Source organism: Pinus tabuliformis, chromosome 4_2 (genome assembly GCF_031772625.1).
Source record: "Pinus tabuliformis cultivar Carrire ecotype Pingquan chromosome 4_2, CPIR1, whole genome shotgun sequence".
Taxonomy (NCBI): Eukaryota; Viridiplantae; Streptophyta; class Pinopsida; order Pinales; family Pinaceae; genus Pinus; species Pinus tabuliformis.
In genome coordinates, this window is record NC_142304.1 from 1,022,603,400 (window position 1) to 1,022,617,624 (window position 14,225).

The window sequence follows — 14,225 nt, forward strand, 5'->3', positions numbered from 1 at the left end:
TGATTCATCATATTCATGCAGATGAGCATCAACTTCATTTTGAATATTACATGATTGATTAGAATGTTATGCAAGGCCAAATGATTCAACAATTAACAATTGCCTTTAATCCTTGTTGGGACGACCAATTGGAGACATTTTTCAAGATTTACACCTATTAAATAAATAAAAACAATAGAATAAGTAAATACATAAATTAAAAACCCCCTAGCAATACTGAGATAGACAAAATTCGACCCTAGCAAGGTGCCATGGGATTTGACTATAGATTTCTTGATAGATTATTCATTGCTTTGTTGAATTATGTTTTGTAACATTCAAAGAAACTTGTAGCTTTATGACATAGAACAAACACTTCATGAAAAAATGGTACTTGGACAAGAAATCCTGTATGGATTTAAGCAACAAAGCAAAACAGGCAAGTGTTTGAATGAAAGCGATATAGTTGTGGAGTCCAATACTCTCGGTATAAGATAGATATTATTTTCATAATTGATAGATTCATATAATTATGACAGTAAAAATTTCCACCATTGACAATGGTGAAAACAACTTCAACACCCATGCTTGGGATGGAAGGATGGCACGCAGTTACATTCAGGGTATCTAGCCACAATGTTAATTTCTTGGGGTGTGGATTCTATGGTGCTTAGGATACATTGCGTGACCACGAAGGCTGCCATTACTTCAAGGAGTGTTGCATTAAAGAATCCATAGAATGAAAAACCAAATGCTAATGAAGATATGAGGAGGATAATGAAGAATGCCTTATAGTCTAGCGTCAAAGATAACTTTCCTTTTGTGGATGATGGGTTGCAATTTAAATGAAAATGGAAAAATGGATGTTGGGAAAGAGCATTCAAAGATAATTAGGGAGGAGCGAAAACACGCACAAAGTTGTTAAATGGATATTCAATGTGTTGTGCCACCCTATGCTAGATATAATAGTACATAATTGTTGCAAATTACATTAGAGTGTAAATTGGAGGCCTAAAAAAAAAATGTCCCCAAATTATATCATAATTATTAAATCATATAACATCATTTAAACTTTGACCAGTCCTTTTTACGAAACTATCACTAATAAACTTAAAAAAGTATTAAAAAATATTAACAAGTTACTAAAAATATTTCCCGGAAATTTAATCCTGACTTCTCTCGATTAATATTTCCCTTTTTTTTGAAAAAGGGAAATTTAATTTTGTAATTGACAAATAATTTTGATATTTGAAAATTCCCCCCCCTAGGTAGTTTTTTTTTAACCCGGAAGGGCTAGGAGCCCAAGGGAGCGCTGGAAGGGTTCAATTTTGAATCTTGATGGGTATAAGCTGTCCATCAAATCGCTTTATAAAGGCAAATAGAATACAAACATACAGTCTACTTACATCTTCTGATTAGGGTTTTCACAAATTTGAGCACAGGTAAGAGAGTCTCTGCAAAAGAAAAGAAGAAGAATCTGAATCCATGGAAGAAATCTCGGATGAAGATAACCCTGATAGTAGTAAGTCGTCTTCCTCCTCTCCTCTGGTTAAACGCGCCCGTAAGCTTCTTTATCGAAATCTACGCGTCGGGGTTACAGACGGCCGTGTTTTCGTAGGGAAATTTCTTTGCTTGGACAAGCAGGGTAACATTATTCTCTACGACGCAGTCGAGTATAGGCAAATCACCAAACCCTCTTCATCTTCAGCTTCAACCTCTGATTGTATGGAGCAACGCAGCTTGGGTTTAATTTTGATATCCGCTCGAGTTCGAACCTCCTGCCATGTTGAGTGCTCACTCGACGAACAGATGTCACTTTTGTCCTTGGGCGAAGACTGAAAATTTTCTGAGAAGATCTTCTGTGCCATAATGTTGTTAATTTTCGAGCGCCTTTCGCGACTAAACGTAGGTTAGTGGAATGGATTCCTTGTCTTTGGTGAAGTTATTGTTATTTTGGAAATAACCATCCCTGTGTTTACAGGGTAATGATTATAATTGTATATTTTTACTTTATCGAAAGGCGGCTTATGGATAAAATCTAATTCGCCTACTCTGTGTTTTGAAAAAAAAATTGACAGATGGAATTTATAACGAAGTTCAGCGAAGATAATTAAACTATTTAAATTTCAGACTAGGGAGGAAAAATAATTTTTTTTTCTATCCATTTATCTCAAAATTCAGATAAACGAGGATTGTTTTTGTGCAAGGAGAAAAAAAGGTATATTTGGTGTTTCAAGGAGAAGATAAAATAAAAAAGTATTTTTCTCTCTTCAAGCTACAACCCCTGAAGAGCTGGCATACATACTTACTATCATTTTTTTTTTTGTAAAACAAAACCCGAATATCTGGCACATGGGACTTCCTATTAATTTTCTGTCAAAACCTTTTTAATTATGTAAGCAAGAAAACAAACATAACAGAAGCAGCTTAAATCTATCAGTTAAGGCATTCATAGGCTTCTGAAAACATAGCCTTCTTGCTCAGTTCCAGCTGTGAACTTCTTGAAGATATCTTCCTTCAAGAGTTACAGTATACACCAGTAAACCTTCTTGAAGAGAGAGTGATCCCTTGGACAATTTATCTATTCCCTCATTCGATCACTGTAGACATTTTGAAATGTTATCACAGAAATCCTGTTTTCGCTTCTACTTTTTTCCATTATTCGCGGTTGCATTAGGTTTTCGAGCTTAGACTTTGCGTTTAACCAATCTATTATGATTTTCGGAGTCACTTATTGCTTACAAATTGGATATTCCTTTTTCCACTGATATTTCAACAACAGCCATAAAGCATCCAGTTCTGCTCTATTATTAGTTCCTTGTTCACATCTTGCCTCAAATGAAATGGAGTGATTCTCTGCCAAAGATAAAACCACCTCCCCCACACTTTCTAGGTTTATCTTGGCTTGCTTCATCAAAGTAGCCGCATGCTCTAATAACAATAGTTTCCAGACTTTTTTATTATTTTGGGACACTCTAGAAATCCATAAGCATACTCGATCTGATGACTCATGTGAACTGACAACTTTCTTTTACATTTTCTCCACGCCAAGATTGTTTTCCGTTGATCACTACCAAAACATTCTTCCATTCTTCTTTAATAAAGGAGCAATATACAAATAAACAATGTTCCACTGGGGGGCATGCTCCCCATGTTTCCTAACCTCCGAGGATTGGGGGCGCTTAGTGAAAAGTTTCCCTGCATTACCCTTCAGAGGAAATTTGCGAAAACACATGGGGAAATGTTTCTTCAGTGTGGGTGATATGTTTCCACAAAAGGGAAACATTTGGGTGCCCCCCTTCCCCACAATGGCATGCCCCTTCCATATTTTTTGTCCAAGAACCCATGAGGATAGAAAAAGGATAGGGGTTAGAGCTTTGAGGAGTCTATTGTTAGGATATTCCGACACATAGGAAATAGTTAAGTATAACTTGGTCTAGTGTAGAGTTAGGTAAAGTGTGTTTCTTTACTATGTACATTTGTAACTTACAGTCCAACGGTCACGATATGTTCTAGACATGAAGTGATCAGACGGTTCATTCTCTCTTCGGTATTACCGACACTTGATCCGTGGCTTAACACCCGATTGGTCCATGATATCTATTTAAAGAGCATGGAGGATCATTTGTAGGGTGACTGTTCATGATAGAAGCTTATGTAAATTTTATTTCTTTTATTAATAAATTGTCTGAAGTGGCCGCCTCAAGTCGTGGACTGTTTCCCTCTTTGAGGGTTTAAGCACGTCAAAAACACTAGTGTATTGATCTATGATCTGTTTGTGAGCGGTGTCCTTAGGTGTTCTATCTGAGGAACTTACCCTATAAATTCCTACATGGTATCAGAGCTATTTGAGGGGCGCATCCGTTGGTGATCTAAATCGGAAGCCGATACAACTGCATTCTATTGTCGCTTCCTAGATCTACTGTTTTTGACCGTTTCAGGCTGAGAGGACTGCTCTAATGTGGAGCATCTGTTCCAGTGAGGAACCCCTTTCGTTTCACGTGAAAAGGTTTCCATTTGCCCTCGCTACGTCATTTTTAAGATCTGGAGGTATACTGTCTTTATTTGTAGTTTTAGCTATTTATCTCTTTGTTTATTTCGGTTTATTTATCTCTTTGTTTTTTTATTACCGGATCTATACGTTTCATTTCTGCGTATGCTCTTTGCCCCGCGATTCTGTGCGATTTGGGCAAATCAGAAACAGAAAGGAAGGATTTTTCTCATGCCTATGCTCTTTTCTGCAACGCTTTAGTGTGATCTCGGAAAATTAGAAACATTGAGGAAAATATTTAGTTTCCGGTGAAAGCTAACTTCAAGCCATAAAGTTTGGTTTTTTTTGCATGTCTGTGTTGGGTTGTGTGGTTTTTTGTTTTGTAGGCAAAAAGAGCTTTTTGTAGTAAGCATGCGCCCCAAAGCTTCAGTGACTAAAAAAAACCCCTTCCTCTTCGAAAAATTACTAACCTTTTAAACTAGCTCACTTAGTCCAAAGTTACTCCATGAGAATAGAGGTCTTGGGTTCAAGTCTTTATTTTTGTTGAGTTTCTTTTTTGAAAAGCACATGTAACTTATGTTTTAAAGTTGTTACTTTATGTAAAAGTGTTCTTACCCATTATAAAAAGTGAGTCACTTATAATTCTAAAATGTCTTTATCTTTTATTTAAGTTACAATTTAGTGGGTAGCTTATAAAGTACCATTGTAAAAGTGACTTTCACTTATTTATAAAAGTGAGTCACATTTTTTTTAAAGTAAGCTAATTAGATTAAGTTTGGAAAGGGTTTTTTTTTTTTTTGGTTAAATATAACATTATCATTCATTTTTGCACATTCACGCACTTCGTCGGCATTTTCAACAACTTTTCTTCAAAAAGCCATAACTTCTTCATCCGGAAGCCGTTTTTTTTGAATCAGAATAATTTTTCGAGATCTTTCCATTGGAACATTTAGTTTCGATATCTACAGCTTCAATTTTTGTTAATATGGAAAGTCCATGCCAAGTTATTCTTGACAGCACCAACTACTTCCAATGGTGGTCCTACATTGTGGATTTACTTAAAAGTAAAGGTCTTTACAGAATAACCTCAGGCCAAGAAACTAAACCTAAAGATGAAGATAAGACAGCCAAATGAGAAAATAGACAAGATCAAGCATGTGGGTTGATAGGGATGTCTATTTCTCTAGACCTTAGATTCCATATCATAGAACTTGATACCCCTAATGAAGCAATGAAACAATTCACTAAAGTTTTTGGAATTAAAAATGAAATTAGAGCCTATCAACTCGAAAATGAGTTGCTTACATTGGATCCCAATAATTTTTATTCCATTGAAGATTTTTTGTCCAAGTTCAAGACCCTCAGACTTCTCTTGGAAGGTGTTAAGGTTAAGAAAGAAGATGGTAACCTTATCTATTCCATTTTTACTAAGTTGGGACCAACCTAATCTATGTTTGTTTCCACCTTCCATTCTACTAGAGAAGCATTTATTTCTCAAGGACAAGACTACAAGTCCCCCTCTTTTGATGCCTTTTGTGATTCTTTAATAAGAGAACAAGAAAAACTCTCACATCTTGGTCTTCTTAATCTTGGAAACTCTTTTAAGAAAGCCTTAGCCGCCTAACAACAACCAAATTCAAAGAATCCCAAGAAGCAGTATCCTAAAAAGAATGGTCCTAAACCAAACAAGGGTCCTAAGCCATTTCAGTCTCAAAATGAAAAATCATTTCAACAAAATGATAAGGCAAATAAAAACAAAGGGAAGAAGACTGATAGACATTGCAACTTTTGTAATCGAGATGGCCACTTAAAATCCAAGTGCTTTAAGAAGATGGAAGCCTTGGAAGCAGCAATGAAGAAGCATAACATCCATTTGGAGCACTCTTCAACTTCAACTTCATCTTCATAAATAACACTTTCTGCATGTAGTTGTCAAGCTTCTCGGTCTGGCTATGCACTAAATGTATCTTCTTCTTCTCATTCTCATGAGTGGCTCATTGATTCTGGAGCTTCTTATCACATGGCCAAAAACAAAGCCACACTTTCTTCTTTAAATGATTGTAACAACAAAAATATATATGTTGGTGATGATAGATCTCTTAGTGTTGTAGGGACTGGAATTATTCATCTAGACAATGGTCGATTTAATAATGTATTATGTGTTCCAACCTTATCTTGCTACCTTTTATCTGTATATCAGATAACTCATTCAGGTGAAGGTAAAATCGTTGAATTTTCACTTCACGATGTTGTAATTAAGGACCTAAGAGATCCTAGACAGATTTTAGCTACTAGCATTGCTAATGATTCTACAAGGTTGTATAAGTTTAACAACTTTGGGTCATCAACACTTCCCTTGGTATTTGTTGCTCATAATGATGAAGTGAACAAACTTTGGCATGAACGATTTGGTCACTTAAACTATCGCTCCCTTCAAAATTTATGTAAAGAAAATATGGTGACATGTCTTCTTATGGTATCTTGCAGAGATGGTGTTTGTTCCAGATGTGTACTCAGAAAACATCATCGGGATAGTTTTGAAAAATGTGCCTCTTGGCATGCCTCAACCCCTTTATAGCTTGTGCATAATGATTTATGTGGTCTACTTCTAGTTGTTTCATTTTCTGGCTACAAGTATTTCTTAACTGTCATTGATGATTTCTCCAGACGCACTTGGGAGTACTTCTTAAAACTCAAGAGTGAAGTCTTTAACATGTTCTTGGCCTTTAAGGCCTTTGCTGAGAAATAATTTGGACCTCAAATTCTTAAGCTGAGATTAGATAATGGCGGAGAATATGTTAACAACAAATTCATCAACTTTTGCACTAAGCATGGAATTCAAATGCAACATACTGTTCCACATACTCCACAACAAAATGGTGTAGCTGAAAGGAAGAATCACGTCTTGAAGGAAATGGCTAATTGTATGCGTCAATCTAAAGGACCTAGCCTTAATTTTTGGGCAGAAGCAATTAAATGTGCAAATTACATAGTAAATCGCACTCCTAATAAGGTTTTAAAGAATATCACTCCAGAAGAAGCATGGAGCTCAATTAAACTAGATGTAAGTCACTTTCGTGTTTTTGAAAGTAAAGCATGGGCCCATATTCCAGATGAGAAACTGTTGGGTCCCTATAATACTAGTGATTACCCCATTAATATTGTAGTTATACCCCTTATTTATATTGATGTACCCATGTAGTGCCCATATTGTTACTATTGTGCCACATAGAAGCCCACTATTGTTATTGTTGTGCCCTACAATATTATTGTGATGTAGGCTCTGATTGTATTGGGACCATTAGACTCCTATATATAGAAAGGAGGTTTTTTCATTTGTATCATCCAAGAATTGTTCATTTATGTAATGTAAAGGAGGTTGCCCCCTCGAAGAGGCTGAATTCTAAGGCGTGGATCTCTCTTTTCTATCTTTTTGTGAGCTGGTTTCATAACATTTGGTATCAGAGCTTTGGATTCTAGGGTTTCGCTGCTCCAAACAGGTCATCGTGGCATTTTCGCTATAACTTTTTTTCTGTGACGTTTCAGAAGTCGCAAAAAAAAACCCATTTGAGAAGAAATCGCGCTGAACCTTGGGTCCGAATTTCAGAGTTTTCGCGTGATATTTTCGGAGATATGATCTGAGGAAGTTGGTCTTTTTTCAGACTCCTGAATTACACTCAAAACAGGTGACCTGGGGAAAATCGTCATAACTTTCTTTCTGAGCATCGGATTGAAATTTCGTAAGAAGGTACAGAAAGAGGACAGACTATAGTTTTCTTTTATATATTTTTCAGAATCAAAGGTTGAAACAGTGACACGTGGCCCGTCATACAAGTTCGCTCTACTGAACTAGTCTATAATCAAGTCACTGTGGGAGATTTCGCATAACTCTTCCTTGGAGAATCCAATTTGGGTCAGACTTGTGGCATTGGAAAGAGGACACAGAGGGCTACTACAGGTCACAAATTCAGAACTAGATGATCAGGAAGTACAGAGATACATCAGAGGCAATATCGAGCTCCTACAAAGTGAAAAAAGGTGTGTAGATTTTCTTTAATTTTTGCTTAAGCTTGGTTTGAAAATTTATTTTGAAGGAATTCAAAGGGCATAGTAGAGCATTATTATCAGTAACTGATGCCCCGAGGAAAGAAAATGAAAACACCTAGTAAGGAACCTGAAAGCTCTAGCATGACTCATGAAGAAGAAGAAGAAATGCTACATGATATATCAAAATTACAAGAACAAGTGCAACAAGTGTCACTTGCACAAAAAGCAACAGAATCTAAAATGGATGGTTTAAGGAAAGATGTAGAAGCTAAGATGGACGGTTTAAAGAAAGGTGTAGAAGCTAAGATGGATGGCATGGAAGCTAAGGTGAATGGCATGGACGCTAAAATTGATGGCATGGATGATAAGATAGATAAGTTGCTACAAGAAATGGTCACTAAGGTGAAAGAGTACTAAAGGAAACTCATGATGAGAACAAAAGAAATGTTAATCATGATTCCATAGACTCTAATGTTGGATCGAAGACTCACCATGTTCCAAAAATCGATATGAGGAAGTTTGATGGCAAGGATCCCGCCACATGGATATTACAGATGGAGCAATTCTTCGATCTCAATAATGTGCAAAACACACAAAAGGTACGTATGGCAACTTTATATTTGGAACCAAATCAGTTTGTATGGTATCAATGGCTTTGTTCTCGTAAACAATTTATCACTTGGGCAATTTTTACGGAAGAATTGATAGCACATTATGAGGATACAAAAAGCAACACTTTTTTTAGCCAATTGATAAGTCTCAAACAAAAGGGTTCAATAATGGAGCACATTGAGGAGTTCCAAAAATTGAACATAAGGGTAAAAGATATTCCAGAGGAGCATAGGATTGATGTGTTCATAGGGTCTTTAAAGGATAATATCCAACATGATGTGCGCCTTTGGGAACCTGATTCATTAGAGAAGGCATTCAGGTTAGCAAGAAAAATGGAAAGCAAAATTATGGCAACTAGGAAGCATACCATTCACAACTATAAAGATGGAAGTGTTGTTGCCCATAGTCTTCCACAACCTACAAGGTTGACACCACAACAATTGGAAGAAAAAAGAGCAAAAGGGCTTTGTTACAATTGTGATAGCAAATACACAAAAGGTCATAAGTGTGCTGAGAAGAAATTATTCTACATAGATTGTGAAGAGGAAGAAGAAAAGGAGCAAGAAAGGTCAAAAGAAGAGGATATATTCCAGGAACAAAGCCTAGATGAAGAACAAATAAATCCGACCATATCTTGTAATGCATTGGCGGGAATTACCACTCCTCAAACCATCAAGATAGAAGGACAAATCAAGAAGAAAAAGGTAATAGTGTTGATTGATTCAGGAAGCACCCACAATTTTATTCATTGTAGGGTAGCAAAAGAATTGAATTGCTTCCTATATCCAGCACCAGAGTGTCAAGTGATGATTGCAAATGGAGGAACAATAAATTGTTCTGGAAAGTGCCATAATATCAAGCTATCCATGGGAGAATATGTATTGACTAGCCCAATGCTTTCCATTCCAATGGGAGGTGCTGATGTTGTACTAGGAGTCCAATGGCTACAATCCTTGGGTACAATAGCTTTTAATTTTCAAGAACTTTTCATGAAATTTTCTGTGGAAGGAAAGGAAGTTGAATTAAGGGGTATTGCAGGGAAACCAGGAAAGATAATCAGCTCTAATGGCATGACAAAGCTTCTAAAAAAGGAGCAAAGAGGTGTAATTGCACAATTATGTTCGCTAGATGTTTCCACATTGGAATCATCTATTTCTCCAGATCTCCAAAAAGTCCTGGACAATCATTCCAAGGTATTTGAGACTCCCAAAGGTCTCCCACCTATGCGTGATCATGATCATGCTATTCATCTGATTCCAGGAAGTGTTCCTCCAAACATCAGGCCGTACAGATATCCCTATGTCCAAAAAAGTGAAATTGAACGTATGGTTGCAGAAATGCTAGAGGCTGGTATAATTCAACCGAGTCAAAGTTCTTTCTCTGCTCCAGTAGTATTGGTGCACAAGAAGGATGGATCATGGCGCATGTGTCCGGATTATAGGGAGCTCAACAAGCTCACTATTAAAGATAAGTTCCCCATTCCTGTCATTGATGAATTACTGGATGAATTGCATGGATCAATTTACTTCACCAAGTTGGATCTTCGTTCAGGATATCATCAAATCAGAATGAAGATTGAAGACATTCCGAAAACGGCATTTAGAACTCATGAGGGTCATTATGAATTTTTGGTCATGCCTTTTGGCCTTACCAATGCACCTTCAACATTTCAAGGTTTGATGAATTCAATTTTCAAACCATTCCTTAGAAAATTTGTGTTAGTATTTTTTGATGATATACTAATCTACAGCAAGTCTTGGAAGGATCATGTTGAACATGTTGACAGGGTGCTACAACTATTGGAGGAGAAACAATTATATGCAAAAAGATCCAAATGTTTCTTTGGAGTCCAGGAGGTGGAATATTTGGGTCATATTGTATCTCATGAAGGAGTTAAGGTAGACCCTAGCAAAATTAAAGCCATTAAGGAATGGAAAATCCCCACATCCATAAAGCATCTGCGAGGATTTCTTGGGTTGACAGGGTATTATCGCAAGTTTGTTAAGAATTATGGGAGAATAGCAGCACCTCTAACAACATTATTGAAGAAAGATGCATTTTCATGGACTCCGGAAGCAACAAAGGCCTTTGAACATCTTAAAGAGGCAATGTGCCAAGCACCGGTCTTAGCTACACCGGACTTCACAAAAACCTTTATTGTGGAATGTGATGCTTCAGGAAATGGAATTGGTGCTGTTCTAATGCAAGATGAAAGACCCATTGCTTTTGAAAGTCGTCCAATCAAGGGAAAGTTTTTAAGCAAAGCTATTTATGAGAAGGAAATGTTGGCAATACTCCATGCACTTAAGAAATGGCGACCCTACCTAATGGGAAGACACTTCAAGGTAAAAACGGATCATGATAGCCTTAAATACTTTTTAGAACAAAGATTATCCTCTGAAGAGCAACAAAAGTGGGTCACAAAGATGTTGGGTTATGACTTTGAAATCATCTACAAAAAAGGGAAGCAAAATGTGGTGGCAGATGCACTCTCAAGAAAGGATGAGGATGTGGAAGCATTGTTGTGTGCCATTTCTATTATCCAACCAGATTGGATAAATGAAGCAAGGGAGGAATGGAAGAATGACGAAGAAGTGTGGGCACTTATTCGAAAGCTACAACAAGATTCCAGTACGTCTGATACATTTAGCTGGAAAAATGATTCGTTATGGTACAAAGATCGCTTATACCTCTGTAAGAATTCCCAGCTAAAACAAAAGATTCTTATGGAATTGCACACTTCTCCCTTAGGAGGGCACTCAGGATTTTTAAAAACTTACCACAGGGTTAAGAAGGAATTTTTTTGGGATGGCCTTAAATCAGATATTCAAAAGTTTGTGGCAGAATGTTTGGTTTGCCAACAAAATAAAGTTGAAACAATTAAGACACCGGGTCTATTACAACCTTTATCCATTCCAAGCCAACGTTGGGAGGAGGTTTCAATGGATTTTATCACAGGTTTACCCAAGTCTGAGGGAAAGAGTGTCATCATGGTGGTAGTTGACAGACTTACCAAGTATGCACACTTTTGTGCATTATCACATCCATTTAAAGCCAGTACAGTTTCTACTGCATTTATGGAAACAATTCAAAAGCTACATGGAAACCCAAAGATTATTGTAAGTGACAGAGATCCCATTTTCACTGGAAATTTTTGGACAGAATTATTTTCTTGTCTTGGTACTCAGTTAGCTCATAGCTCATCTTATCATCCTCAATCTGATGGGCAAACTGAGATAGTAAACAAATGTTTGGAAGGATATCTTCGTTGCTTTGTATCTGATAAACAGACACAATGGGTCAAATGGTTGCCTCTGGCTGAATGGTGGTATAACACTTCCTTCCATACAGCAACAAAAATGACCCCATTTATGGCACTTTATGGGTATCAACCACCATCCATCACATCATATTTAAGAGAAAATTCTAAGGTTCAGGCAGTGGAACATCACATCGAACATCAACAACAAGTCCTCCAACTCTTAAAGGATAACCTCGTGTTGGCACAGAATAGAATGAAACAACAGGCAGATCAACATCGCAGTGAAAGAAGTTTTGATGTAGGTGATTGGGTATTCCTACGGCTACAACCATATAAGCAAATGTCCCTCAAGCAAGCTAAGAAGGATAATAAATTATCACCAAAGTATTATGGTCCGTACAAGGTGTTGCAAAAGATTGGTACTATGGCATACAAATTGGAGCTTCCTGCAGCTTCTCGATTGCACCCAGTTTTCCATGTTTCATGCTTAAAGAAGGTTATAGGTGACAAGCTCCCAGTTCAAACAATATTGCCAGAACTTGACGAGGAAGGAAAAATTATATTGGAACCGGAAGCAGTTGTAGAAACAAGAACTCGACAGCTACGAAATCGATCAATTTCAGAGTATCTTATCAAGTGGAAGAACTTATCCGTTGAAGATTCCACATGGGAGGATGAGAATTTTATGCAGAAGTATCCAGAACTACTCAAGCGTTGAGGACAACACTTTTTTGAAGGAGAGGGGCATGTTGGGTCCCTATAATACTAGTGATTACCCCATTAATATTGTAGTTATACCCCTTATTTATATTGTTGTACCCATGTAGTGCCCATATTGTTATTATTGTGCCACATAGAAGCCCTCTATTGTTATTTTTGTGCCTACAATATTATTGTTATGTAGGCTCTGATTGTATTGGGACCATTTAGACTCCTATATATAGAAAGGAGGTATTTTCATTTGTATCATCCAAGAATTGTTCATTTATGTAATGTAAAGGAGGTTGCCCCCTCGAAGAGGCTGAATTCTAAGGCGTGGATCTCTCTTTTCTATCTTTTTGTGAGCTGGTTTCATAACAGAAACATAAAACTTTAGAACCTAAGAGTGAAAAATGTATTTTTGTTGGATATTTTGAAGATGTTAAAGGTTATAGACTTATTCCACTTAAGTCCAAAAATGTTATCATTAGAAGAGATGTAAAGTTTGTTGAAAATATATCGGCCTACGAGCCTAGTTCGACGGATGTGCCACCTCTCTCTATCCCTTATACTTCTGAAAATATTTATTTTTCAGATGATCATAGCAAGGATGATAATCCTCCCCCACCTTCTCAGGATCCTCCTTCAGTTCCCCAGCTTCCAAAATGGGTCCATGCTACTGGGATGCAGCAGGTGCTCTTGCAGGTGATCCTACAGATCAACGACGTACATGTTCTCAGTTCGATAGAGCCTCTTCTTTACTGGCTCAAGCTCCAGCGAATTGTGATTCTGACACCTTTGCCGAAGTTTCAGGCCATCTAGATTGGGACACAACTATGAATGAAGAATATTGTTCATTATTGGCAAATGATACATGGGATCTTGTTCCTCTTCCAAAGGGATGAAAACTTGTTAGATGCAAATGGTTTACAGAACCAAGTATGGACTAAATGGAAAAGTTGATAAACATAAAGCTCGTCTTGTTGCTAAGGGTTTTTCACAAGTTGAAGGCATTGACTATACTGAAACCTTCTCCCCTGTTGCCAAAACAAACTCTATCAGCCTTGTTCTTTCCCTTGCTACCTCTTTCAAATGGGAGGTCCATTAGATGGATGTTAAATTTGCCTTCTTGCACGGGGACTTGGATGAAGAAATCTATATGGAACAACCTACTGGCTTTATAGAAATAGACTCCAGCCTTGTATGTTGGCTTAAGAAATCCCTTTATGGTCTCAAGTAAGCCCCTCGAGCTTGGTATGCCAAAATGAATAGCTTTCTTTTAGATATTGGCTTTTCTAGGTGTCATTCTAACAATACTGTCTACACCAAGAAAGTGGGTAGGTTTCTTATCATTCTTGTTCTTTATGTTGATGATCTTATCTTTACTGGTAGTGGTCCCAACTTTATAAACCATGTGAAGTCCAGCCTTAAAAAGAAGTTTGAAATGACAGACTTAGGACACTTGCATTATTTTCTTCGTCTTCAAGTCTTGCAATCTAGGGAAGGTATTTCCTTTTCCTAGTCCAAGTATGCCTATGATCTTCTACACCACTTTCACATGGAAGACTATAAGCCAGCTCCTTCTCCCTTTCAGTATGGAGCCAAATTTTCAGTCACTTGTACTTCCCCTGAAGT

The 14,225-nt window shown here is 37.2% G+C and overlaps 1 protein-coding gene across 1 annotated transcript in view; it reads left to right on the top strand.

Annotated features, from left to right (window-relative positions):
- The first annotated feature begins 1,281 nt into the window (after nucleotides 1–1,281).
- The window catches only part of LOC149173097 (Small nuclear ribonucleoprotein family protein), a 37,699-nt gene continuing 24,755 nt past the window's right edge, over nucleotides 1,282–14,225 (top strand). The window contains exon 1 of the mRNA XM_089424491.1: nucleotides 1,282–1,888. Within this exon, the coding sequence (XP_089280617.1) occupies nucleotides 1,465–1,818 (354 nt within the window). The 5' untranslated portion in view covers nucleotides 1,282–1,464 and the 3' untranslated portion in view covers nucleotides 1,819–1,888. The remainder of the gene's footprint in view (nucleotides 1,889–14,225) is intronic.